This window comes from Pongo pygmaeus, chromosome 9, assembly GCF_028885625.2.
Source record: "Pongo pygmaeus isolate AG05252 chromosome 9, NHGRI_mPonPyg2-v2.0_pri, whole genome shotgun sequence".
Taxonomy (NCBI): Eukaryota; Metazoa; Chordata; class Mammalia; order Primates; family Hominidae; genus Pongo; species Pongo pygmaeus.
Genome location: NC_072382.2, coordinates 31495448 through 31522508, shown reverse-complemented (window position 1 = coordinate 31522508; position 27061 = coordinate 31495448). Strand labels below are relative to the sequence as shown.

The following is a 27061-nucleotide window of genomic DNA, read 5'->3' as shown; positions in this document are numbered from 1 at the left end:
ATGTAGGCCAGAATGCTCCAGACGTCCAGCCTGTCTGTAGGGGATTCTTGAAGTGATATACTTTCAGATACATCTATGCCAAAAATACTATTTCTGAGGCTTGAGATCTGAGCTGCTAAAGGGTACCTAGAAGATAACTTGTAAGATCCATTATTACGAATTTTTATTCAAGGGTTCTTTGTATTAAAAGAAGGAGAAGTGGTGGTTTACAGAATATAAGAGTATTCTAAGTTTCTTTAAAATACTACATTTTTATATCATACCTATTTAAATCTTTTAAATATTCAGGAGTTGCCTCTTAATAAAAATTGTCTACTTCGTTTAGGATTACTGACTCCATAATTGCAAGGCAAATCAAAGAAGGAATAGTGATTGCAAACTGAATTTAGAATGGGTGTGTATTTATGTATGTATATATGTATATGTATGTGTGTATACACACATATACAACATGCATATATAGATTAAGGGGTTTGGAAATGTTTATTTTGCCTCTAACACAAAAGGGCAAGAACCATTCTAAAATTTGGCTTGGGGAGAAGCAAAATTTCTCTCTATATCTTTAAGTGATCTTAAATTTTGCCAGGTTTTTATTGCTGAAAATCTAGGAACAAAAAACTAGGTTGTAGAATTTCAGTATCTTTCATTTTCTGTTTCATAATGAGTACTTTCCCCTCTTGCAGTCTCTCAAGCCTTAATTTTTACATGGTGCATCACCTGACTCTTATGTCAATACCTGAAAGACAGATTTGAGAGAACTAGTTATCTCAAATCTATCTAGAAATAGAGCCTAAATAAGACCAGTGCAATAACCTTAAAGAAGGTATTGTTCTTTGCTTCTTTCACACTAAAAAGCTACAAATACTTGTCCTATACTGACTGAAATGTTTACTATTTTACAGGAAATTCTATAGAACCAAGTATACTGCTTGAGATGATTAGTTAAAACACAAATGAATTTAGCTCTGAATTGAATCTGAGTTCCACATTCTCCATTTTTGCAGATTCAAATAGCAGTAATGTTTACTGTATCTCCTAAAAGAAAACAGCAAGAGGCAAAAACCTTCAGAGCTCTGCTTGTCTGAGGAGATGGCCCCACTGTTGACCATTTCCTCAGGGGTGGTGATTCAAAGCACATTTTATATTTGCCCTGGGGCAAGAATAGTCTTGCTTCAACCTAGAAGCCTTTTTGAAAGGGGTGCAGAAAGAAGAATGGATAGAAGGTGCCTTTTGCAGCGCTGCCTTCAGGCTTCTGTGGACAGAGCACAAAAGACAGATGCAGTTTACCATCAGAGCAGCTTTGAGTCAGAATTGTAGGAGACTAAAACCTGAGAAGAACCTCTGGGTCTCTGCACCCCTATTCGGGTAAGAGTTCAGTCTTTATGGTGGAGAGCAGGAGTGGCAACACAGTATCAGCCTGATTCTCCTTCAGTTTGCTACTTTCAGCCCAGTTAAGCTGGCAGGCAAGCCTGGGAACCAGCCTGAATCCCTCCCTAGGAGCTGCCCATCTTAAAGAGAGTTCCTCTAGCAAATGTGCCTTCAGGGGCCTATATAACTGAAGCAAAGCCATTTGCATCAATTCATCATACACAGGTCTTTTGCCTCCTAAAACGTTCAAGATTCCCTGCCATATGCGTATACTGGATAGTAAAAGTTTCTAGTCTCTAAATTGCTGTGCTTATAAGTCTGCTCTAAGATGATTGAAACACATGAGAGAGAACCAGCCCCAAAGAGAATGTGGCACTTTATTTCCTTAACCTGAGTCATCTGTGCTTTCACTTCCATTCTTTTGTTGTGGTTGTTTTTAGCCATGAAACGAACTCAAGATTTTTAAAAAATGTTTTCAACCATAAATAGCTCCTACTGAATGAGAATAAGTTAATACCAAACTTAGGTATTTTCCAAAACTTTTAATTTGAAATAAAACAAGTTACAACTATTATTTATAAAATATTACCCTTGTGCCCATTGTAATATTAAGAACTTTAAAAAGGGTTTCTCTTTAGTCTTTAGTAGCATTCACATCTACTCTATTACACAGGTCTTACTGGATGCATTTTACAAGTGAGAAAACTGAAACTCAGAGAGGAAAATGACTTTCCCAAAGTTACATCATCTGCTTATCTCAGTTCCCAGTCCTTTCCTTTTAGATGGTTATTGACAGCTAGAAGACTGAAGAAAGATTCCATCAAAGACTCCATTGGCTCACTTAAGATAAATAGGTTGACTCTTCTTTTAACCAGGTGGACAGGAAAAGCCACCACACAATGCACACCACTTACACTACTACCTAATTAACCCAGGAGTAACAGCTACTGAGGCCTGGCAAGATTCACAGTCCCACCCAGCCTTCTTTTTAGTGGGAAGAACATGAGTTTTGCAGCCAGTCACTCCTGAGATCCAAATGTGGTCAAGTCACTGACCCCTCTGAACCTCATTTTCCACATCTGTAAAACAGAGAATCATAATGCCTTCTTCACAGAGATGCAGCCCTAATTGCACAAGAGATTATAATGAATACCTATTATAAAGCATACTCATTGAATAAATTTTTTAAAATACACAGTTGCTTAAAATGTAGTTTTCTCGGTGTTAGCAAAAGGTTTCCCAGGCACCATGAAGTGTTTTGGCTGCAGCAGGAGAGTGGTTGGCAGATACAGTGTTCTTCAGTTTCCATTTTTCAGGTTCATTCTTTAGAACCAACTTTGCTTTTTATGTCATGTTTTTCCCTCCAAGGTAGGAGGTGGGCTGACGCTTTCCCTTCTGCCCTCTCCATCCTATAGCTCTCTGTAAGTGTTCTTTCGCCTCCCTTTTGTGATTTCCTTAAGTGCTTTTAATGGTTGCTTGATACTAGAAAGATATTCCCAGCAGGCACTCAGTTTGTAATCATTGCTTGTTGCTTGATGTGAACTTGTGGCTGACCTCTGGGAAGGCGGTGTGGGCGGGCATGGGGATGAGAGGAGGGAGCAAGGCTCTGCTCCAGCAAAGCGAGATGGTGCATCCCTGAGCAGCTGGCTGGCAACTGAAGGGGTGGCTCTGAAGATTGCTGTCACGCCTCCTTGCCACCTTGGGTCGGCCAGCGTGTCTGGAAGTATAATCAGTAGTAGGTTATGGTATGGTTAAACAACCATATTCTTAAACACCAGCAAAGCACAAAAGAAAAACAAGATGATAGAGCAGCTACAGTACATTTCCACAGTGTCTCTGTTATTACCACAAGGCGAATGGAATGCCCTGAGGAGCAGCATGCATACAGCTAGAACTAATCATCCCTTATTCCACAGCCTGTGACCTGGGGGCCTAGAATGTCCTCCACTTTTTTTTTATCCTGTAATTCTGACTGTCTTCACCAAGGAGGTGATTGAGGTATTGCAAATGGAAGAAAATTACAAATTCTTTGTATCTTCCTTTGACAAATTGTCTTAGACACATGGCTGCTAATCACGGCTGTAAGTGATTAATCCGGATACTTGCCTTCAAGCAGCAGTTCCCTGTCTAGAGGAGGAAAAGCCAAGTGTCTGTACCTAGTTATTATCACCACAAGAGACACCTGTGGTAGTGGGTGTCAATGTCAGGGAAATGGATTTCATGTTAAATGCCTTGTGCCCAATCTTTTGTGACCCGCCTGAACCTTATGGGCATATCCCCAAACCACGCTGTGAGCTAGGACTTCATAACGAGGCATCCAGTGTCTACCACTGTTTACAGCCTCACTTCCTAGCCTTTGTAATGAATTACCCTGTTTATAGACATGGCTCACTTTCCAGGCTGCCACTCTCCCCTTCCTCACCAGCTTTGATGCCAGCCTATGGCAGTTGTTCATGCTTATTCCCTTGATTAGGCTACTTCTAACTCGCCTGGTCTTACCAGCCCTTGGGATCCTGCATTTCTACTGCTCCCCCATGAACAGTAGAGCCACCAAGTTCCCCTTGGTCCTACAAGCAGGACCCCAAATTCTCTGAGCCGGAGGGTGGATGATGAGTAGTCTCTGTAGGATGGAGTGGTCAGCACAGACTTCATGGAAGATGTAGACTTAGGCTGGTTATGATTTGAGTGGGGAAAGAGAAAGGATATGGCTATTCTACCCTGGAGCAAGAGAGATCTTTGTTATGACTTGTTAACAGCCATTTAAACCATGATTGTGAAGGAGGAGTTTAGAACTGGAGCTGCCACAGAGATTCAAGGATTATCTGTGGATTTTGGTGGTGTACTGTTCTTTACCAAAGGGAGGGGGAGGGGACATAAGGGGTTGTTGGAACAAAAGAAAGAAAATAAAGCCTCTAGTATGGCGTTATATCAGATTCATGGAGTCCTTCTATTCTCTTCCTCCAGACAATTTTTATATTCCTGTGTTGGGCCTCATTTGAGAGTGTGGTTTTGGCCTCTAACAAGGATGCCCCTTGCAGCCATGTTGTGACCATTCATGCCAATTAAAATGAATAAGAACTAAGTGATCGTCTTGCCTTTCACACAAACCAGTGGTTCTCAGCGTTGGTTGCTGGACCCCTACAGTTAATGGCTCTATTTCCAAAGCCTGGTCTTTCCATCCTCTTCAGTGGGCAAAAAGAGGCATGTGATTAGCCACTAGAGGCCTTAGTCCCACCAGGGCTCTGAGCTGTATCAGAAATCAGACTAAGGAGAGGTGGCTGGAGAAGCAGTTTGGGAAGGACATGAGCTTTCTCTTTACAGCTGAACATAAACTAAGTTGTTCCACAGGCTTTGCTTAAACTTTTACAGACAGAATTATCACTCTTCTTTTTAACTCCTTTTTTCTTTCTTGTGTATATTTCAGCCTGAGGCCGTAAAAATAGTTTTTTTATAGAGGAGTATGTTTATTGTCTCACAGCAAATATTTTTTAATTTGAAAACAACTCTCAAAAGAATTCTCTCATCTTTTCCCCAAAGTGGTTGACTGAAAAATATTTATTTTGTTGTCATTCCCCCCCTCCTACCTGTCTCTGCTGGGCTGAGCGAACACTGCAGTGGAATGTTTTAAGTAGTGAGAGTGGGTGACTGGCTAGGGAAAGTAAAAGACCTATACACCTCATGCTAACGTCTCATGTTAGGGTAGAAGAGCCATCTGATATATTTATTGTTCTGTATTAAACTTGAGTCTGATTGGGACTGAGAATGTGAGAGCCTTAAAAATCATCTAATCCAAGGAGGAAGAAGGGGACACGGCAATATGTCATGAAAGTTTAGTATGTGTAGGGTACTGCTTCATAGAGCGTTTAATGAGAAAAGTGATCACTTAATAGTTTACCATGTGCTATATGTTTTTACATTCATTAAGAACCTGGGAATCATTGATCCTCTTTCAAAAGTGAGGAAACTGGGACCCAGTGGAATAAGTTTTGCCCAGAGGGTACTCAGTTAATAAGTAGAAGGGCTGGATTCAGCCTTGGTTTCTCTGACTGTGCACTCCTGCTCCTCTTAGCCTAAAAGGCAAGGTTGAGAGTTCTGACAGCAGGGAACCTTGTCATCCAAATTACTGACAGATGCCCCTCAATTAAGCAGTCTTAGAGGGTGACTGGGCCTTACTCAGTTCTAAGAGGCATATTCCCCTGGTGCTCCTTAGGGTATTTACACTGTTCCTTCTGCCTGGGCCCTGCAATTGGGCCAGTGGTGAGCAAGTGCTTTCCAGGTATCGTAAATACATCTTATGACACTTGATTTCTATTGACACTAAGCCATAAACAGTTCTTCTTCATATAGATGAAACAGGTTTGAAGTTGTAGAATTATGTCATTCGGGTGTCACAGAAGAGCCGGCTTCTGGAAAAACTGGGAGGAGGGCAAAATGTGTCTTTAATAATCCTTATCTGCTTCTTTCAGCACCTGGTACTTATGCCCTAGTCCTGACCCTTTAAAGATTATCATTTCTCTTTCCCCCAGCAAAACTTAACCTCATCGTATCACCTAAGATGACAGCTGGCTCATCCAGAAACTCTTCTGCACTCAAGTGGTTTATGGTGTGGTCCCATGGCATACTCTTGTCTTGTAATACATACTGATTTTTAACTAGGGGCTGAACTATGAGGAACCTTCTAAGTGCAACACCTTAGACTACAGGAACAATTTTAATAGGGACTTTAGGCTTAATGGCTTATGGGAGATCTTTTGAAAGTGGCAAAGGCCTTGCTGTTTTTCACATGCTCTCATCTTTGGCATCTGTTACCTTCTCCAGTACATAGAGCAGTCCTTTGAGTTCAAAGCACTGGGCTTTGTTCAGTCTTGAGATTGGGCAGTGACATATAAAGGATGGAAAGTTGCAGTCTTCAATTCCTCTCTTCTCTCTGCTTCAGCTCTATTTGATGTTTTTATGTGTTTTGGGTCATCTAATGGTGACCAGACTAGTGCTGTCTCTCATCTGACAGCACTGAACTGCAGTACAAGGAGAGCCTCTGGTAAGATTGGCTGAAAGTAAATTGATGTGGTGTTCATCTCTTTGCGGTCTACATCAAGCAACCCTCCTTCCAGGAGGGGCAGATTTCATATAGTCCAGACCTGTTGACTGTATCATGAGCTTTTGGAATATTGAGGTTGGAATGCAGGTGGGGATAGCTTTCTTACCTTCTTTTCCATTTCCTAGGGAAACTCATAACAAGAACACTTACTAAAAGGGCAGGGGTAGAACTGGGTAGTAAACAGGGAAGGAACCAGGCAGTGGGAGAACAGGGACCCTCTGTTCCCTTTCATAAACGTCCACTTCTCAGTTATACTCATCTGAGAAGACATGCTGGTAGAGATGCTTGAGTTATTAACTAGGCATAAGACACCTCCTCATAGTTTCTTGTTTTTCCATTTCAGAGCCCTCTCACTGTCCCTGGCCCAGACTTTAGACTCCTGGACAAGTGAGTCTGGCTTTGGCAAAGAGGGAGCCCTAGCCTCTGCTTGGGAGCAAGTGTCCATTTGCTCCAGACCCCCAGCATCATGACATTGGCACCTGTAATACTCTTCCAAGCTGAGTCGTAGATCTGTGCTGATGATGTAATCACATTTGAGCAGCCTAATGCCTGCTGGCCCCCATGTAGGCTTTGTATTGAGTTACCACTGGGTGTTTGTTTTTCTTTTTTTCCTGAAACATCTGCTTGTGCTGCCTCAGGGAGTGTCACACAGAACACAGCCTGTATATTTTAAGCATAGCCCTTGTTCACATTTTGAAGTGCTGGCAATGTGGTAGACGCCATATGGAGCCCTGACACCCTTCTCACCTCCTGTTCTTTCCCATCTACACCCCCCCCCCCATTTTCTTAGGAGACACTTCAAGCATGACCCATAAAGATAAGCATTAGGAGCCGCTGATGAGACACGTTCTCTCACTGGACCCTCGCACATTTTATCTCTAGCCATTCTGAACTTTTCACAGCTCCTTGAACATGCCGAGCTGTTTCACATCTTCAAGAGTTTGTTCAAGCTGTTCCCTCCACCTGGCATACCCCCCCGCTCCTTGCCCCGTTGTCTTCCTAGAAAATACCAATCCATCTGTCAACACTCAGTGATAAAGTCTTCTCTGACTCTGTAGGTGGAATTTAGCACTTCTTCTCTTATGGCTCATAGCTACATTCTTTGCTATACTGTGAGCTCCTGAATGGTAGAGATATCTGATACACCACTGTGTTCCATCACTGGCATGTATTTGGGGCTCAGTCACTGCGAGGTGAAAGAATAGCCACTGACTTCAGGAGGGGAGTGATACAAAAACAGTTGAATTTAGTTGAGTACTCATTAGGCAGTAGGCTGAACACATTATATCCATTATCTCATTTAATATTTATATCAACTCTTAAGAGGTACATCTTAATACCATCCCTTCCTGAGTTGCCCCTACACACACACACACACACACACACACACACACACACACACACACACACACTCATCATTCTCTATTCCAGCATCCTGGTTTATTTTCTTCATATCCACTATCTGAAATTATTTACATGTTTGTTGTCAACTTACTGGAAATTAAGCTCCATGAAAACAAGGACTTTGTCAGTCTTTTTCACTGCTATTTTACCTATTTGAGTGCCTTATATACTATGGGTACTCAATAAATACTTGTTCATTGAAAGCACAAATGAAGGAATGACTCCCCATTTCACAGATGAGGAAACTGAGGCCTAGAAGATGTTAAATAGCTTTGCCAAAGTTACACAGCTCAGAGCTGAAGGGCTTGGATGGTAAGTAATCCTGGTCTCATTCCAAAGTGGATGATCCTAACATATTATACTACCTCCTGTAGGAGTTCTTCAAGTAGACAGATCTTAGTGCTCGTAGAGAAAGGTATGCTTTCCTGCTGGATGTAGTTTTTACCTTGAAGGTTTACCTTCCCCACCTCTTATCTCACCAGTGAAATCCCTCCTTCTGGGCCAAAGCAAGTTATGAGAGCTGCCATATGCCAGCTGCCAAATGTCTTCAGTGCCAGATATGTTGCTAAACTAGGGGTAAAATAGTGAATGAGAAACAAATGCAGACTCCAGAGAGCTCAAGTGACAAAGACTGACTTTTACAACATAACGGTGCTGAAGTGCACTGAAGCCCTGAACCTCTGGAGGCTGCAAGGGTGGAGCAGTGATGTGTCAGACCACCTGCATCACTGGTTCCCTGATGGCACTTAATTCAAATTTCATCCTTTAGTAGGGTCTAGTGAAAATCAGCTCAAACCTTGAAAGATATTTCTATGTAACCTAACTAAATGAGTGAGACCTTGGTGCCTCTCATTGCAGGACAGGCAGGATTGAAAATGAAACCAATATCTGACCCAATGAGATTCTGTCCTAAGTTCAGGGGAACAGGTTTTGGTGGCAGGCCCTTTTACATGACTGTTTGCTGGAGCCCACAAGAGCCAAGATGAGAATCTGAGGGAAATGGCCACTTTGCAGCCAGGTTACAACAGGAGAGTCATGACCAGCTGCAGTTATAAAAACTGAAAAGAAAAAAAAAATCTAGCTGTGCGGCTTCTTTTTTAAAAAACAAACAAATAAAAAGACACTATTGGGGCCAGGCACAATGGCTCACACGTGTAATCCCAGCACTTTGGGAGGCCGGGGCAGGCGGATCACCTGAGGTCAGGAGTTCGAGACCAGCCTGGCCAACATGGTGAAACCCCGTTGCTACTAAAAATACAAAAATTAGCCTGGCATCGTGGTGTGTGCCTGTAATCCCAGCTACTCAGGAGGCTGAAGCAGGAGAGTCGCTTGAACCCAAGAGGTGGAGGTTGCAGTGAGCGAAGATTACGCCACTGCACTCCAGCCTGCGCGACAGAGTGAGACTCTGTCTCAAAAATAAATAAATAAACTAAGAGACTATTGGGATCCCCTGTAACAAGGAGAAAGTTTTCGAGTAATTGGTGCCCAGACTGGAGTTTGAGTCTGCCAAGGCCTTGGAACATCTTTAGCAACAAGATATCAGTTACCTCCTCTGCTACTAGTAATGAGGCATTACCAATAACCCAGCTGAATAAATGCAGCCAGCTGATGTCACAAGCCCCCTCATGTGCTCCCTTCATTCATCATTGCCCAGGGCCAAAAACATCATTGCCCAGGGCCAAAAACAAGAGCCAGGCCGTGGTAGTTTCAGCGCTGCCTAGGATTGTGGGACCTTGGGATGTTACTTCCTTTGTCTACTCTGCATAATGGAGTGTTAATGCTGTTACACAGGGTTGTTATGAAAACTGATTGTAAAGATTTGGGTGAAGTGATTAGTTCAGTGTCTAGCAAGTAATAACTTCCATTCATTAATTGTAAGTGCTTATAATGTATAATTATCCTCTTTTTACAAATATGGAAACTTTAAAGAGGCATCTCACCCAAGGTTGTACTGCTAATGCATGCTGGAATGGAGTCTCAAAACTTAGTTGTGTGCTTTTTCCATGATCAGTCTCAACCACCACAATAACTAACCCAGCTCTCCCACTTCTGGATCCATGCCTCAGCTGACATTTCATCTGAGGGAAAGAGGGGAGCCATGAATTAAGTATCCCCTCACCTCTCTTTTCGCCTTGCTGACTTGATATCGTCCTCATCTCTCTCCCTGCATAGACTGTTAGGGTAAGAGGTGGATAAAGTATTGGAATCCAAGCCTGCCTTGAGAACAGCTCACAGCTGGGTTGTGGAGAGTTAGAAGTTGGCAAACGCACAGCTGTTTTATAGAGAAGCCAGATGAGAACATTTCCTCATGGAGGTGAATTTGTTCTTCAGGTTTCTTTGTTTAGGGAAGGCTGGATATGAGCTTACTTCTGCTTTGTCACTGTAACAGCATTCCCTGTCCATGGGCCACACCATCCTTTACTCATACGGCTTCCAGTAAGGCTTACTTGTTTGTAAGAATAATCAGTTTATGATACAGCATTTTAATTCAGTCTAGAGCTCCAGTGGTTCTGTGTGCCTGGTCATTGCAGAGACAATTAGAAAAGAAATGGAGGTTGGATTTACCTGTCAAAGTAAGCTGTTCATGAGATTCCTAGGCAGTGTCTCCATGACCAGCAAGTGGCCCATAGTTTGCCTGGGAAGGTTTCTTGAACAGTCACGCTTTATACGATTGTTTTGATCATTTATTCATTCACTCAAAAACATTTGTTGTAGTTTCACCAGTGCCAAGCACATTACCAGGTACTGGTGATACGGCAGGGAACAAAATAGTTAAAGCCGTTTGCCACCACAAAATAATTTTAGATAGTGATCAGTGCTATGAAGACAATACAGCAATTTAGTGTAATAGTACAGGGATGGGGTGGCTACTCTAGATTTCCTGGTCCAGGACAGCATCTGAAAAGGTGATATTGGAGCTGAGACCTGAATGTTAATGAGTCCTTCATTCCAAGATGTGAGGGTAAGAGCTTTGAGGCAGACCAGCAAAGCACAAGCCTTAAGGCACAAACAAGATCAGCTTACTTGGGGAACAGAAAGAAAGCTAGCATGGCTGGAAGGTGGCATGAATCAGGCTGGAAAGGGAGAGAGGGGCCAAAGCATGTAGGAATTTGTGGGCTCTGGACTTTATTCTAGGGGTTATAGGAAGCCATTGAAGGATTTTTAAATGGGGTACTGATATAATCTATTGCACATTTTTGAAATATTACTCTGAATACAGTTTGGATAATAGGCAATAGTGCATTAAGATTAGAAGTAGGAAGACTAGTCAAGAAGCAGCTCCAGTAGTTCAAGCAGGAGATGGTGGCAGCAGTGGAGAAGATGAATGGACACACATGGAAGAGGTTGTGCAGGGTGAGTCAATAGGACATGCTGTTGGACTCAGTGGGATAGGGAGATGGTGCTGCTAAGATTTTGAGCACCATGCTTGCCACATAGAATGTGTTCTTATTCATGATAGCTGTCACTGTCTTTATTTTTTAAATGGCCTGTACACTAAAAGAACAAACTTGAGAAGGAATCTTTAGCCCATTGGAATGACAGCATGGTGCCTAGAGTGTACAGGTGACAACAGTGTTAACTCTTCTCGTTTTCTGTTAATAGATAGCAGTTTTAGAGGAAATGGGTGTTGCAGGTATGGTGATGTATTCAGGAGCCAGAAACTGACTTCCAGTCGATCTCACTCTACCATCAACTCACTGTATGACTTTTAGTCTCTCTTAGTCTTGGTTTCTTCATATGATGTTATTAAATAACTATAAAATGTTTTGAGCACTTACTGTGTGATAGGTACTATGTCAAGCTCTTTATGTATCTGCCAGCCACTTCATATACGTTAATCTAATTTAATCCTTCCAGCAGCTCTTCCTGGTAGGTACTACATTGTCCACTATTTCCAAGTACGAACACCGACCTTAAAATCACACAGCTAGTAAGTGGCAGAGCTGTGATTCAAACCCAGGTGTTTGTGACTCCTAGGTCCATATTCATAACCTGCTGCCATATGAAAAGTAGCACTAGGTCATTATGGGTTGGTATACTTCCAACTTCCTACAACTTCAATTGAAGGTCATCATCATGGGACTCCCAAAGCTACTGAGAACTGTTTTCTCTGTGTGTGTGTGTGTGTGTGTGTGTGTGTGCGTGTGTGTGTATCTGCCTCGCTCGCTCGCTGTCACACACACACTCGTGCACACACACACATAACAGCGTGAATCTGTATTCAGACAGAGATTAGAGATAAGTGTCAAGTATATTTATTTATTGATCCTTTCTTTTTCTCTTTGGTAACTTGTGAGATACAGCAGCTGAGGCAACAGGAAATTTGAAGTCCAGCATTTTATTAAATCTTATGTTTAAGATTTCTGTGGAAGGAAACTGCTTGAGAGAGATTTGGTTTCCATTATACACATGCCAAAAGAAGATGAGGAAACTGGGTCAGGTGGATTTCCTGAAGGTACAGGAAGCAGGGAAGGCAAATCCTTGGGCTAATTTCTGCTTCTAACTCTCCACCCCCTGAAATTGCCTGGGCCCTAGTAGAGGGTATGGGAAAGGTTCCTTTCAGACCTCATCACGGGAGATCGCCAGTGATAGAAAATCCAGCAGCACTGCGGGGAGGAAAGAGAAGTTGGGGAAGGCCAATGTAAAGGCAAAGAAAAGGAAAAACTTAACTGGCCCCAGGGCATTTTTCTCTTGAAGTTCAACAGGAAACTGAGTAACGTAGAAGTTATTTTAAAGAGATGGAACAGACAGACCCATACATGCATATATATGCACATACTGTATCCCATGCCAGGTCATCTCCCTGCAGACACTTTGAAATTGCCCCGTTATTGGCAAGGGTGTGGGGAAGATGGGCATTCCTGTACCGATTTGAGTAATGATTGTAAATCAATATAAGATTTCTGGAGGGTAGTATCAAATGCCTCTAAAACCATATCTCTTGTGTTCTTTGCAGAATATCTGATTTTAGATCTAGGGAGGAAATAGCTAAGCCTGAAGGCTGTGTAGTGCTAGAAAGTAGGGAAGTGCTCAAAAACAAAAACAAAACAAAAAAACAGAAAACCCTTATTGATGGGGATATGTCAATGGAACATAGGACCCAACTAACAGAGCTCTCAAAGGCCAAAGCTGAGCAGTTTGAGCAACAAAATAGTAATATTGGATTATAACCCAAAGAATAAAATAAACATCCATGAGTCCATTCTGATACAAATGATCAAATAAATAAATGAAGGAGAAGAGACAAAGCTCATGTTTGGAAGTATTTCACATAATGTATGTAGATATTTCACCCTCAAGGAGAGGGAACGTAACTCTTCACTCTTTAAGTATAGGTGGCTCGTAGTGACTTCCTTCCGGAGAATACACTGTGGGAATGGGAAAAAAGAGTAGCCATACCACAGAAAAATATGACAAGCACTACCTCAGCCAGGTGGTCAAGGCCACCTTCAACAGTGCTGTCATATTGATAGTATCAACCCTTGATATGATGTAATGATAATGGCACTTTACCTCTGTAATTTTCCTTCCAAAAGCCCATAACCATGGGCTAATTGTGAGAAAAACATCAGACAGCTTCCGATTGAGGGACATTCTGCAAAATACCTGATCAGCACCCCTCAAAACCGTCCTCACCATCACAAACAAGAAAAGTCTGAGAAACCGTCAGAGCCAAGAGGAGCCTATGGAAACTTAATGATGAAATGTGGTATTCTGAGTGAAATCTGGAGCAGGAAAGGGACTTTAGGGAAAACTGGGGAAATCTCAATATGAACTTTAGTATGAAGGTATTGGTTCTGTGAACCTCAAATATCTGAGACAGGTCTCAGTCAATTTAAAAAGTTTATTTTGCCAAGTTTAAGGACACATCCATGACACAGCCTCAGAAGGTCCTGATGACATGTCCCCAAGGTGGTCGGGGCACAGCTTGGTTTCATACATTTTAGGGAGACATGAGACATCAATCAATATATGTAAGATATACATTGGTTCGGTCCAGAAAGGCAGGACAACTTGAAGTGGGGAGGGGGGCTTCCAGGTCATAAGTAGATAAAGGACAAATGGTTGCATTCTTTTGAGTTTCTGATTAGCTTTCCACTGAATCAAAGGAAGCAATAGGATATACATTTGTCTCATGTGAGCAGAGGGATGACTTTGTTGTCTGTCCTTTGTGAGGGAGGTATGTAGCTTTTTTATCTTTGTAGCCATCTTATTTAGAACAGAACGGGGACAAGTTTGCCGATCGCAGTTCCCAGCTTGACTTTTCCCTTTGGCTTAGTGATTTTGGGGTCCCGAGATTTATTTTCTTTTCATAGTTCATTGGCAACGAATATACCATGCTAATGTAAGATGTTCATAGTAGGGGAGACTAAGTATGGGAATCCTCTGTACTATCTTTGCAATTTTTGGTAAATCTAAAGCTGTTCTAAAAATTAAAGCTTATAAAACAAATGCAAACATGCCTTTGGACCCAGGAGGAAACTCCTGGGAATTTTTCTTTGGAAATAACTAAGGATGATTCATCCACAATGATGTGTGTCACAGAGATGTGGATAATAGTGAAAAAGTGGAAATAATTTAAATGCCCAATATTAGGTATGATAAATCCATACAAATCAATCATTATCATAATCTTATAGAAATATATTTCTTGATATGACATTCATGATTGATAGCTGAGTGGAAAAAGCAGACTGTGAAGGAGACTGTCAAGTATGAGCTGATTTTATAAAAGTTACTTATTTTTATATATGTATAGAAGATGTATGGGGAAATATATTTCACTGTGATAATGGTGATTATCTGTGGTGGTAACATAATGGAATTTTTTTTCTTTTTTATGGAACCAATACTTGTTTGTTACAGAAAGTAAAAAGCAACAAAAAAGAAAAAGTTACTCTTTGAATTAAAAAAATAAGGCTGTAAATGATTCTATTCTAAATCCAGCAGCAGTAAAGGGCTCAGTCCTAAAGAAGGGAATTCTGAGAGCAGATGGGACACTGGCAAGCTACAAGCCTGCCTGTTACTTCCGTTTGATCACCTCCCTATTGCAGGGCACTGCCTGGGCAGGCCTGCTGGCTCCTTTTAATCTTCCATAGAAGTAGGCCATCCCCACACAGGTTCTGCCAAGTGCAAGAAAGGTAGCTACCTATAAAAACAGTAAATAGGCTGCAAGGTACATGGAGATCAATTCAAACTGGGCCCTGTGGTCAGAGTGTGGGCCTGAGGTCATGCTGGAGACCCAAGGCTCTCTCAGAGGTCCTTAAATAGGTCTGGAGAGACAGTCAGCTGTGAGGGCTGAGACAAACTCAGGTCTGTATTTCTTCTTCTTCTATAGTAATCCTACTCATCTCTGGCACTTTTTCATCTTAGAAAAGCACATGCCTGTATCTTCCGTCTCTTCATGGTAGGTGTTAATAGCCCATTTTTTCAGGTGAAAACATTTTGCCTCAGAAAACTTCAGAAAAGACAGGCTCATCTCTTACCCAAGTTCAGTTCATTTCTGGGGGTTCTAGAGTCTGATTGCTTAACCTAGTTCTATTATTTACAAGTCATGCACCTTAAGCAGGTCTTGCAGCCTCTCTGGGCCTCATTTTTCTCATCTGTAGAATGGAGATAATACCAGAAGCTATCGGTGAGTTTATGTATATAGATTTCTTAGCACAGTTTGTGGAACATTAAGTAAGCCCTCTGTGAATAGTGGCCATTACTGAAAGAGAAAAGGCTCATAGGATAAAATAGAACGCGAACTAGAGAGAAAAGAGCCCTTCTCCTTGTGGTTTAAGAAGGAATTGCAGTGAGGCTAGAACCAAGTCAAACTTTTTTTAAGACCCATGATGAAATAAAGAATCATGGGACTTTTGCTCATGGCAGAGCTTACTCTTGGGTCTGCACTAGGTAATGATCAGGCAGTACTGTGTCTGGAATTTATTCCTTCCAGTGGGTTCTTGATCTCGCTGACTTCAAGAATGAAGCCGCGAACCTTCGCGGTGAGTGTTACAGCTCTTAAAGTTGGCGTGTCCAGAGTTTGTTCCTTCAGATGTTCAGATGTGTCCGGAGTTTCTTCCTTCCAGTGGGTTTGTGGTCTCGCTGACTTCAAGAATGAAGCCACGGACCTTCACAGCGAGTGTTACAGCTCTTAAAGGTGGTATGGACCCAAAGAGTGAGCAAGCAGCAAGATTTATTATGAAGAGCGAAAGAACAAAGCTTCCATGCTGTGGAAGGGGACCCGAGTGGGTTGCTGCTGCTGGCTCAGGTGGCCAGCTTTTATTCCCTTATTTGGCCCCACCCACATCCTGCTGATTGGTGTGCTTACAATCCTTTAGCTAGACACAGAGCGCTGATTGGTGCATTTACAATCCTTTAGCTAGACACAGAAAAGTTCTCCAACTTCCCACTCGACCCAGGAGGTCCAGCTGGCTTCACCTCTCAGTACCAGGCATCAACCCAGTATTTGGGCCCAGCCAGAAAAAGAGGTGAAAGGACTTGAAACATTTAGGCCATCCTTCAGATTGTGGTGACGAGATAGAAAGGGGCACAGGAACCAAAGAGAGACAGCTGTATGAATGAGAGCAAACTAATTAGCTCAGCAAGTCTATATGTTGGAGGGAAACTTTCTTAGTTTTTGTCTGGTTTGGAGTTTTCCTAAATTTTGCTTAAAATGCAAGGCATCCTAATTTCCCAGATAAGGATACTGGGTCCTAGAGTCACACAGCAGAACCAGGACTAGAACTCTGGTATTTTCATCATGTTTTTCTCGGTTAGCCCAAAATAGACCCAGGACATTTTACTTTATTTTGTAAAGTTCAGATCCCTTAAAGCACAGTAACCTCCTTATTTTCAGCTCAGGCTGTTGGGGCAGGTGAGTGTGGGACAGAGGGGACAAAGAAGGCAACTCTGCTCTGTCTAGTAAAGAAAGGTCCCTGGATCCGAGTGTTTAGTCCATCTCCCCAGCGGTGCTGATCGCATATTTACTGCAACTAGGCAACCACTTTCTCAGATACTGGAAGTGTGAGACTTCCCAATTGGCTCCTTGTACAATGCCCAGGCAGTGTAATTTTTGGAGAATATTAAATCTATCTTTTTGAATTTCAGCCGACTCTAGCCTTCGTTCCTTGTCAATACCTCTTAATTTATCCATCCTCCTGAGTTAAATAATCCTTTTACAGCAATAATCAATTAATAAATAACCAAGAACTCAGAAGACATGAGTGATGCCAAGTCACATTAAGTTGTACTATATGCTTAGGAAAAGAAACTATTAAACTTGCAAAGTCAGAATGCCTGCTACCTGATTTATTAACTTCCCCTTTATGCCCCTAAAGCTCTGGGGACAGAAGCCAAAAAGCTGAGCTGCCTATGTATACAGCCTAACTAAAAAATTGTCAGACAGTGAAACACTGTAAAATGATTATGATAAAATACAATCATTTTATCAGCAGGTGTTTAGGGTCTGAATGTGGAGCTTATGGCATGCCTCTGACATTTCAGTTTCACAGGCACCACATCAGACAGTAAGCCCAACTCAGAGAAGGGATACAGCATTCTGCTTACTGGAATGCCTTAGTCTCATTCTGTCACCCCATCCCCTACCCACAACCAAGAAAGTGTTAAATTTCACACCATCCTCCTGGTCAGAATTTAGGAGCTCCCAGTTCCTTTAGCTAAACTTTTTTGTTTTACATCCCCTAAAAGAAATTTTAAAAGTATGTGCCTTTTTGCCCATTTTTAAATTAATTCCTGAAATCATAGTATCAAGTGTAAATCGTTGCTAAGGGTGTGATCGCTGACATGTTGTGTAGTTTATATGAGTTTTTATATATATTTTTGTCAAAACTTTGGCACTGTGAATTTAGCTTATTAAATTTACAAGCAAGGTGCACTATATAATCCAATTGGCAAAGCCAATTCTGGTGGTCAAACCATCCAGCCAAATCAGACTTGCTTTCTGTCAGATTAAGTCTGATTTCATTTTTTTCAATACAAATAAACATTAGCACACACCTCATGATAACCATCTCACTTTTGAATTTGAAGTGTTAGATCGATGGATAGATAGATAAAACACATAGCCTTGCCAAGAGTTTCCTGCCTGAATGAAAAAAGAGATTGTCTCCTTTACTATTGCTTGCGGTTCTCTCATAGGGCTCCTCTAAGGGAGACATTCTAAAATTGTTACATGCTAAGATTCAGAAGGGTGAGTGAGAGTAGCATTTCTGCAGAAGTGTGGGAGTATGGTGATCTGTAAAGTGGGAGTGGCTGAAACAAGAACCTTACAGAGCACAGGCATGTTTCTGAGAAGGTAAGTTTTAGGAAGCAGTATATATGGAAGTTAAGGATTTGGACATTAATTTTCTTAAAACTACCCAGGCCCAAATACTTCCTGGAAAGTAATTACATACCACAAGGGTATCCATACCCCAGTTTTAAGGCCACCACTTTTAGATACAGCAGTACCCTCAAACTAGATCAGTGACTGAGCTAAGGCCGGTTAACTAAACTTGACTCCGTATTTGTTCTCCCCAGTGTTTGGCAGGCATGACTTTTCTCGAGGCCTGCCACCTAGAAGGGTCAGAGTGATACTCAGCCTTTCTAGTTAGTACCTGTATTTCATTAGGTCTGGGTGTCATTTAAACTCTCCAAGTGAGCAAAGCAGGATACTGTTGCTCTCCAGATATTTGAAGGGTATTTGGGGATAGGAACACACTTGTTCTGGAATGTAATGTTTCAGCTGCCAGAACTAGGAACATTTGAGGGAAAGGCAGGAGGAGGCAGGTTTTTATTCAGGATAAGAAGGAAGGTGGGTTGAGGAAGAAGGGTAACATTTTTTATCATTTGTATTGCATAAAATACATAAAGCTTTCACAGTAACCCTGGAAGATAGCATTTCGATGAGGAAACTGAGATTCAGAGATGTTAGTGACTTACTTAAGATCCCACAGTTTATTAGTTCATAACAGGGATTTGAACCTAGTTCAATCTGGTGACACAAAATTATGTAATGCTGCCTCTCTCATTGGTAAGTACCTGCTATAGAATGTGCTGTCTGCCTAACACCCTTAGTTTATTTAAAAAAAAAAAAAAAAAATGAAACAGCCATTAACCTCAGAGTCCCACTCCAGTTGTAAGGCTAAGTGTGACTGGCAGGTGTTTCAGAGGAGCGTTGATAAGTGGCTGAGGTAGAAGGCTGTATTACTTCCCTTGCAGAAAGTGAAGACTTTTATAGACTATTTAAGATAAAAATCTCATGAACAGTCAGGCATGGTGGCTCATGCCTGTAATCCCAGCACTTTGGGAGACTGGGGCAGGCGGAATCACAAGGTCAGGAGTTCAAGGCCAACGTGGTGAAACTCCATCTCTACTAAAAATACAAAAATTAGCTGGGCATGGTGGCATGCGCCTGTAATTCCAGCTACTCAGGAGGCTGAGGCAGAATCGCTTGAACCCGGGAGGCGGAGATTACAGCGAGCGAAGTGCATCACACTGATGCACTCCAGCCTGGGTGATAGAGCAAGACTCCATCTCAAATATAAATAAATAAAATGAGATAATCTCATGAACATAGATGAGCTTATATACAAAGTTTATATACAAAGTGAAGCAAGAACATTCAGGAGAGGAGATGATGCCTCACACTAATTATATTGTTGAACTCTCCAGGAGAGACGACATACAAGCTGAGCAAAGCTCTGTGTTATAGATTCAGTTATGATCCCTTTTCTTTTTCATTATTGTGAGAAGTGGGTTATTATAAAAATAAGATGCTTTCTTTGAAGATGCTGTTCTGGGAAGAAAAAAAAAAAAAAAAGTTCTCCCTCCCTCCCCTGAGCCTGTATCTCACCTACTAGGCTTTAAAGTCCTAGAGGGCAACTCCTGTGTTCATCTTATTCATTTTTGTTCCTAGCATTATGACTTACACATTGACAGTCAACAAATATTTAGCAAATGAAGTAATCAATAAATGATATGCCAGTATCCTAAGATCTCATGTTTTAAACTGTGAGATAAATTTCAGGCCCAAGAACAGGTCTCTTTTAGGTTAACGAGAAAAGATTTTATTAGTTCAGACTTCAGACCTTTTCCCCAAGCCACTCTCCAAGTATTACAGTAAAGAACCTGGCAACCGAAAAGAGTTTATTTATAATTTGGTTATTCCCAGTTTGGCAAGAGTTGTTGACTTCTTTGAAAATATGATGAAAAGTATGTCTTCTCTCAGACAGAGGAACACACAGATAAAATTCTGTATACAATTTCATTAGGTCCATGAACGTTTAAACTATGTGTCTCATGTTAAGAATGCTAAAAAGTGAACTGCAGCTTAGGGCAGAGTCACCATGCTGCCCTCATATTTGAAATAAAACTGACAAGAGAACGATGAGAGCGTGCTTTGGATATAATGCCAGGGGGGAGAATATGGTGCCAGTTCCAGCTCTGCCTTGATTCTGGTGAGAAGCTTTCATAAAAGACCCTTTGTTCCCTTTGGGACAGATGCCATTAAATACTGCTCCTTAATGACAGCCCACTGTCCAGCTTTTCCAGCATGCATCCTTCATCCTATGATTGTATAACCAGCAGGAAGGGGGAGTGGAAACAGGGCAGAGTTTGGAATGGTGAAGATTATTGAGTTGGTTATTTTGGCTCCTAGCATACACTTAACTTGCAGCACCTGTTTCTTGAAATGTTTCTGCCCTTAGTGGAAGTTCTAGAAATTTGCTGCCTAGGATATTTTCCCTTAAAGTCTTTCCCAAATGGATGCAAAGGAGCACAGGTTTTATATAGACATAGATAATCCCTTGTGAGATGAAAAATTTCTAAGTAATAGCTGGGAGCTGATGTTCTACAGGCCTTTTCCTTCTCTACCAGCTTGACCACTTCAGACTTTATCCAACTGAAACTAAACCTTGAGTTTTAAGGACACAGACCTTACTATGCGACCCTAGGATTTTACATCTCTCAGAGCTTTACTTTTTTCATCTGGAAAATGGGGGATAGTAATAGCCCCTACATAATAGGAAGAATGGGTGAGTAACATGTAATTCAGTGCCCCGGTCCACAGTAAGCACTTGATCAAGTTGGCTCTTGTTACTATTTTAAGGACAGTGACTTATAGAAGTGGATGGGGAGAAACTAGGCAAGTTTGCTACTTTTGCCTTTCTGAGTGTGCTCATTCCTGCATTTTCAGGCTCTGCCTTCTCCTTGCCCCAGTCCCTGTACCAACAGTGTTCTCTCCCAGGTCCAAGCCAGAGGGGCTGTAACTCTGAGCAGCTGAGGTACTAGCCATGCCATTGGGGCTTGACAACTATTTGACCACTGAAACATCACTAACATCTGGAATAACCTGGCCAGGGCAGTAATGACTGACCAGTCCCTTCAACTGTGTCCATCCCTCGCCTCCCTTTCTTCCTGTTGTTTGTATTTCACTTCCTTTTTAAAAACAATTATTTATTGAGCACCTCTATGTGCCCAGCCCAGTGCTAGTGCTAGATATACATAGTTAATAAATATTGTTGCTATTCTTATATGCTGTAGTCATGGGTAGAGAGAAGAGTAAATCGTAAACAAATAAATTATGTAATGTGATAAGGCCTATGACAGACATAAGATAGAGAATCGCCAGGGAGTCCTACTTAGTAGAGTACCTTCTCTGACGAGGTGGCATATGTCCCTATGGCATGAGTTGAAATCTTGGATTTTTTCCAAGTGCAGAGTGCCATTGAGAGTGCAGATGATAGTAGCTTCTCCTTGTTTTTTCTCTGCTAACAATAGATGGCTTAAGGCTTAGAGGAAATCATACACCTGGTTTTTACCAGCAATTTATTTTGTCAGTTAAGTTTAAAAGAATTATGACTCTCACCTGCTCCTTTAAATAGCTGCTCACTTAATGTATACCAGGTACTGTGCATTTTATATGTATTCTCTTATTTAATCCTCTAGTAACTCAAGAAAGTAAGTTTTATCATCATTCCCCCTATGGCCAGATAAAGAAATCAGAATTTAGAGAAACGAAGTAACTTGCCTTTGGCCATATTGCTCAATCATGATAGTTAAGACTTAATTCCAGGTATGTCTGACATAAAGTCTGTGCTATCAACCAGTAGACTAGGCTGTCTCCCTTCTTGTGATATCTTAACTCACCTGGTTCTCCTTTTCCTTTGTAGTGGTGCCAGTGAAGAAGAGGACACATGAAGGCTTGCTACCCCCAGTGGAAAATCATCCCCTCCCCTTGTGTGTATGTGACAGCGTGTATGTAATGGCTTCTGATTTCTGTGAAAGCTGCTCAGCAACAAACGTACTTCCACCAGATGTGTCCCCAGATCCACAGCAGGCACATATCTCTCCAAGGGATGACCAGTTTTATGCTTACTGACTGTGTGCTTCTCATCCTCTGGTTGTGGTAGGTCAAGGAAAAGAGCCCTTTGATCCACCAGAAGCAATTAAGAAGGGTCCTTCAGGTAATCTCTCAATGGCTGCTTTGAACTTACTCAGGAAAGCCAGCCCCGATAATATTGTATTACCAAACAATATCGCTTTGTTAGGAAGGATCTGGAATAATCTTGAAGGGAAATCAGAGTTTTCTCCCTGCCTATTAACAAAAACCCAATTTTGTTCATATTGAAGCATGAAATAAATGAGAGCAAGGTAGGGCCAAATTGACTCATGTGGACAGTCCCTAAAAGTCCAGTTCTACATTTGTGAAAATTGTGGTGCCATGAATTAAGATGGATGACTGGAAAAAGGTGTTGGAGAAAGAGTTAAAGATTAGGAAGAGATATTTTTAGTGTATGAAGTTATCCAGGACTTGAGATTCATAATTCAGTGCTGTGGAAATGAAAAACATGATTGAAGAGGTGGAATGGAAATGACCTTAGGGGGAAAGAAAAGGACCAAAGAAGTCTGATTAAAAGTTGAAATCAGTATTTCTGAATTCAAATTGCTTGAATTTCCAAAATAGTCAGTAAAGGATCTAATAGAACCAGAATTATTTGGGTGAATTCTGCAGGTTTTATGGGCTTGTCACAACGTGAAGGGCTGGAATGTATATTACCAAATGGGAATTTCCACTGTAGGTTTTTTCTAGTCCCACCCCCATTTTAGTCTAATTTGGCTTAAATGCAGTATGGGGAGAATTGTTCCCACTCCATGTGTTCTGAATTCAGCTCATCTCCCAGCATATAGCTATATCCTCCTTTAACTCCGACCAGAACCCTTCTTCCTGCGGCACTCCCCACCCATAGACCTTCAGATCATCTCCCACACCCTAGATCTCACTTTCCTTTAGTAACAGAGACACACCTGAGGTTGGACTTCCTTGCTTTTCTCTACTCCCAAATCACAATTTCTTACAACCAAGCTTTGTGCTCCCGAGTAAGCAGGGATGTACTAGGGGAATCTAAAACTGCAAACTTAAAAACCTGCGTCTTCTTGAAGCATCAGTTTTACTTACCTTACCAAATGGTTTAGAGTCATGAGATGACCTATTTTTATATAAAAGTTATATTATAGAATAAAATGTTCATACACATAGACTGTTAAGATAAAAAAATAGGAATCTTGCAAGGTAATTCTTATTTGCAAGTGGGTTATGTGTTCACTCTCCTCTACCTTTATGGTATTTTGGTGTTCACTTATGAAGCATACAACTAGAACCATATCCAAGCAGACTCTGGGTTGCTGTTAACCCAGGGCCTAGACTTCTAGTGCCTCTGAGGCAGAACCAAAGGAGCCTGCACTGGGGGAAATCCCTTTTCCTGCCTGCCTGTCTGCCTGTGACCTGTGTACCTGTTACAGGCTTTAGGGTCAGCTGATTGTTATGCTTGCAGGATGGTTTTGAAACAGAAACAATACTTGTTTACTGTAGGAATCCTATTTATGCTATTTTTCAGTCCTGTGAATGCTGTGAAATGATTTATTCCTTTGAGGCCAGGAAGCTCCCAGGCATATATGCTTCTAGGTTAGGATTGTCCTAACTCACTAAAGATGCCAGGATATTGGGGCTGAGAGGAGTTTGAGGTGTTTAAAAAAAAAAAAAAGCATTTTTCTCTCAAACTGATGGCCAAGAAATGGCTAGGACAATTTTGGTGCTTTACCTATCTCTGCAAAGAACTGGAGAATTTGGCATACCATTAATTACAACCTCCAATCATATCCAACAAAAGTACCCTAAAAGAAGGACCAGTAGCCACTCTCGAAAAAATTTAAGTATCGGAAGATTAAAAAGATTTTAGGATTTGGAAGCTTGTTTTGTCTTTCCCCAATAATCATTGTTTGATTTCCAAATAGTAGCCTTATATTAGCAATGGACAGATCATTGGTTCTCCATATCTGATCATATGTTACTACTTTGAATCAGTATTTGGGAAATTCAAGCATTTATGCAGTGGATATAAATGGAAATATAAAAATATGTGCCAACCTGTCTCAGTAACTTACCATATCTCTGTGATCCTCAAGGAAAGCACTTTACTTAGAAAGGGTTTCAGATTTGCTTTATAGACTCCTGCTGTCTTCAGCACCTGATAAAACTTTAACCAGGGAAGCATTAAACACAGTGCAGCAGCTTTTGCCCAGGCTCCTAAGTTCCTGCCAGCAGCATTTATCAATGTAAGAACTAGGATGCTTCCTGCAGTGGCACTACCTTCCCCTAGAGCTGGAGCATGCTGCTTGGCCTTAAGCCCCAGCATGATGAGGCTTCCCTCCTGCCAGGTCAGTAAAAGTTAGAGAGCTCAGAATTGTGTCTTGCCTGGCTGCAGGTTGCAGGGTTTGCTGAAAGAGAAGTCACCAAGGGAGACAGGTAATGAATGTTTCCAGAATCAGTTGGATACTCATAGCAATTTCTGGCTACGTTTCAAATGTTGAATTTCTGGATGCTGAGAGGGACTTTGATTTGATATCATTAAATCCAGGACAGTCCCAAGAAGGGCTTGGAGTCTCGGCTCTGACAGCCCAAGAAGGGAAATAACTTGTATTAAGGAACAACTATGAGCCAGGCCCTGAAGTGTCTCTTAGATAATAAAACAGATGGGGAGTGGAAGAGTCATTTGCTTCAAGTTATACAGCTAGGAAATACTCAAGCCAAATCTTGAACCCGGCTCCCCCTAATTCTGTGGACAGGCACTTTGTACCACACACCATGGTCCACCTAAAAACAGAAGGATAAAAAGACTTCAGGTTTTCCCACTGTGTGCTGACCATCCCAATTTATGAATCTTTTTCAAAATGACATTTCACAATTATAGTTAGGGCTCAGAAATGGCATTGAGATAGCCTTATTTCTCCCCTTTAGCAGATGCTTTAAGTACACATTGCTGACTTGAGCCCACCCCCAGGAGTTGGGAGAACATTGCCTTTTTCATGCCATCTTCCATAAATAAGGTGTTTCTTGGCCTTCAAAGGTATAGAACTTTGCAGCAGTAGTAAAAGTGAAGGGTGTTCTGCTCTCTACTCAACTTTATTTGAAAATGTCTGCAGCTTCACTGCTGTAGAAAAGGAAATCTTCATATTTTAGTAAACTTAGCCGCCAGTGTGCTCTGTGAGGATGTGGCAATTCAAAGTCCAGTGAATCTGGACTCTCTTACTGATTCTTGGTTTGTGTGTGTGTACCTATATATAAATGACAAGTGTGATATGTGTGTATATGTATATACATACATACATGTCCACACACACACACACAATATTTGAGAACTAAGGAAAACTCAAAGCAGCCCCTTCATTATCTTGCATACTACTTCAAAGATTTCCGTCAGCCCTAATTACAAGTGTTGCCATATAGTTGGGGCTTAGGTACTTGCTTACAAGAAGAGCAATTCCCTAGCAAAGGTCATTAGCTCCTAAGGCACTGAGTCAAAGTGACAGCCCTGAAGGAAATTGCACTCCAGCCCTCCTCCAGGATGTCTAATAAGATGGGAAACTTGGATGCCCAGCCATTTTGGTGACCTGAGAGTCTTAACTACTCCAGTTAGACCTGAGGGCACAAATGCAGAATTCATGACCTTGTAGTAGCGGCAGGGTCTAGGAAGTCCTCTCTCCCCAAGTAGAAAATATTCTCTTGCCATTCCTGAAATTCCACATTCATATAATGGCTGTGCAATACATGCTTCTCAATAAGAAAATTAACTGCATGTTTACTGTGTACTGATCACATCAGATTTTTATGTTTAAAAAAATCTCATTATGGATTGAGTCCAGCCCAGCTCTAAGAGAAAAAGAAGGCCCATATGGGAGACTTCAGTCTCATTATTATTGCCCTTATCCAGCAGTGCTTATGAAGCCCCCTACCCTGTCCCATTCCAGAAACCATAAGACTCAGGCAGTTCTTGCTTCTGGAGGCCTGCCTGGTAAGATAAGATAGTATCATTTGGACTGAGAACATACCAGAAACAGCAGAACAAGGGCCAGAGCAGAAAAATGAAAATAAGTGGAGACACTTATGGATACATTGGTGCAAAAAAAGCCACAGAGCCCATACTGGGCTTGATATGACTTTGAGGGGACAGCAGATTAATACTTAATGAGGGTTAAACCTGACCAGTCTTTCTACAGTGACAGGCCACACTGCATGAATGGGGAGAACCAATGAATCCATTGTCCTCTGCCTATTTTCCTGTGCACAGTCACATTCCCTCCTTAGGAATCTTCCCCTTCCACCCTTTACATTAAACAAGGGAACACTGAATCTTTCAAGGGAATTACGTTTGAGTTAATGTTTCAGTATATCATTTTCATACTGTAAATTATTTTGTAAGAGAGATTTACTGCTATCCCAGGATGTTCGGACTTGGTGCCCCTGTGCATTTGGAAATCAATAAACTATTACTGGAAATGCCATTTGTCTCTCAGAGTTGTGCACAAAGGACCCTGCAAGGTGTAAATATTTATGACGATCTGCATACTTCACTGTGGTAATGCTGGAGATGATGGTGTTTTGGTTACTAGATGTGGGAGTATAATTTACTCCTGACTTTTCCACAGTGCCTTAGGAGAGAGCTCTGGGAAGTGGCAAAAGAAGAGACTTAAGATCACTATTATTTAGTGATAAGTTTTCTCCTCAAAGTAAAATGATCCAGGCCTAGATTAAATTTTATGAGCAACTTAGATTATAACCTAAAGAATACTTGGTGCCAAATTATGTTTTCAAATAACATTAAAGTTTTAGAATTTGGATGAACTAGAAGGAAGGTCAAATTGTAA

The 27061-nt window shown here is 41.5% G+C and overlaps 1 protein-coding gene across 1 annotated transcript in view; it reads left to right on the top strand.

Moving 5' to 3' along the window:
* Nucleotides 1-26698, top strand: part of TRIM44 (tripartite motif containing 44) — a 147181-nt gene extending 120483 nt beyond the window's left edge. Inside the window, exon 5 of the mRNA XM_054438649.2 lies at nt 22030-26698. Within this exon, the coding sequence (XP_054294624.1) occupies nt 22030-22057 (28 nt within the window). The 3' untranslated portion in view covers nt 22058-26698. The remainder of the gene's footprint in view (nt 1-22029) is intronic.
* The last annotated feature ends 363 nt before the right edge of the window (nt 26699-27061 follow it).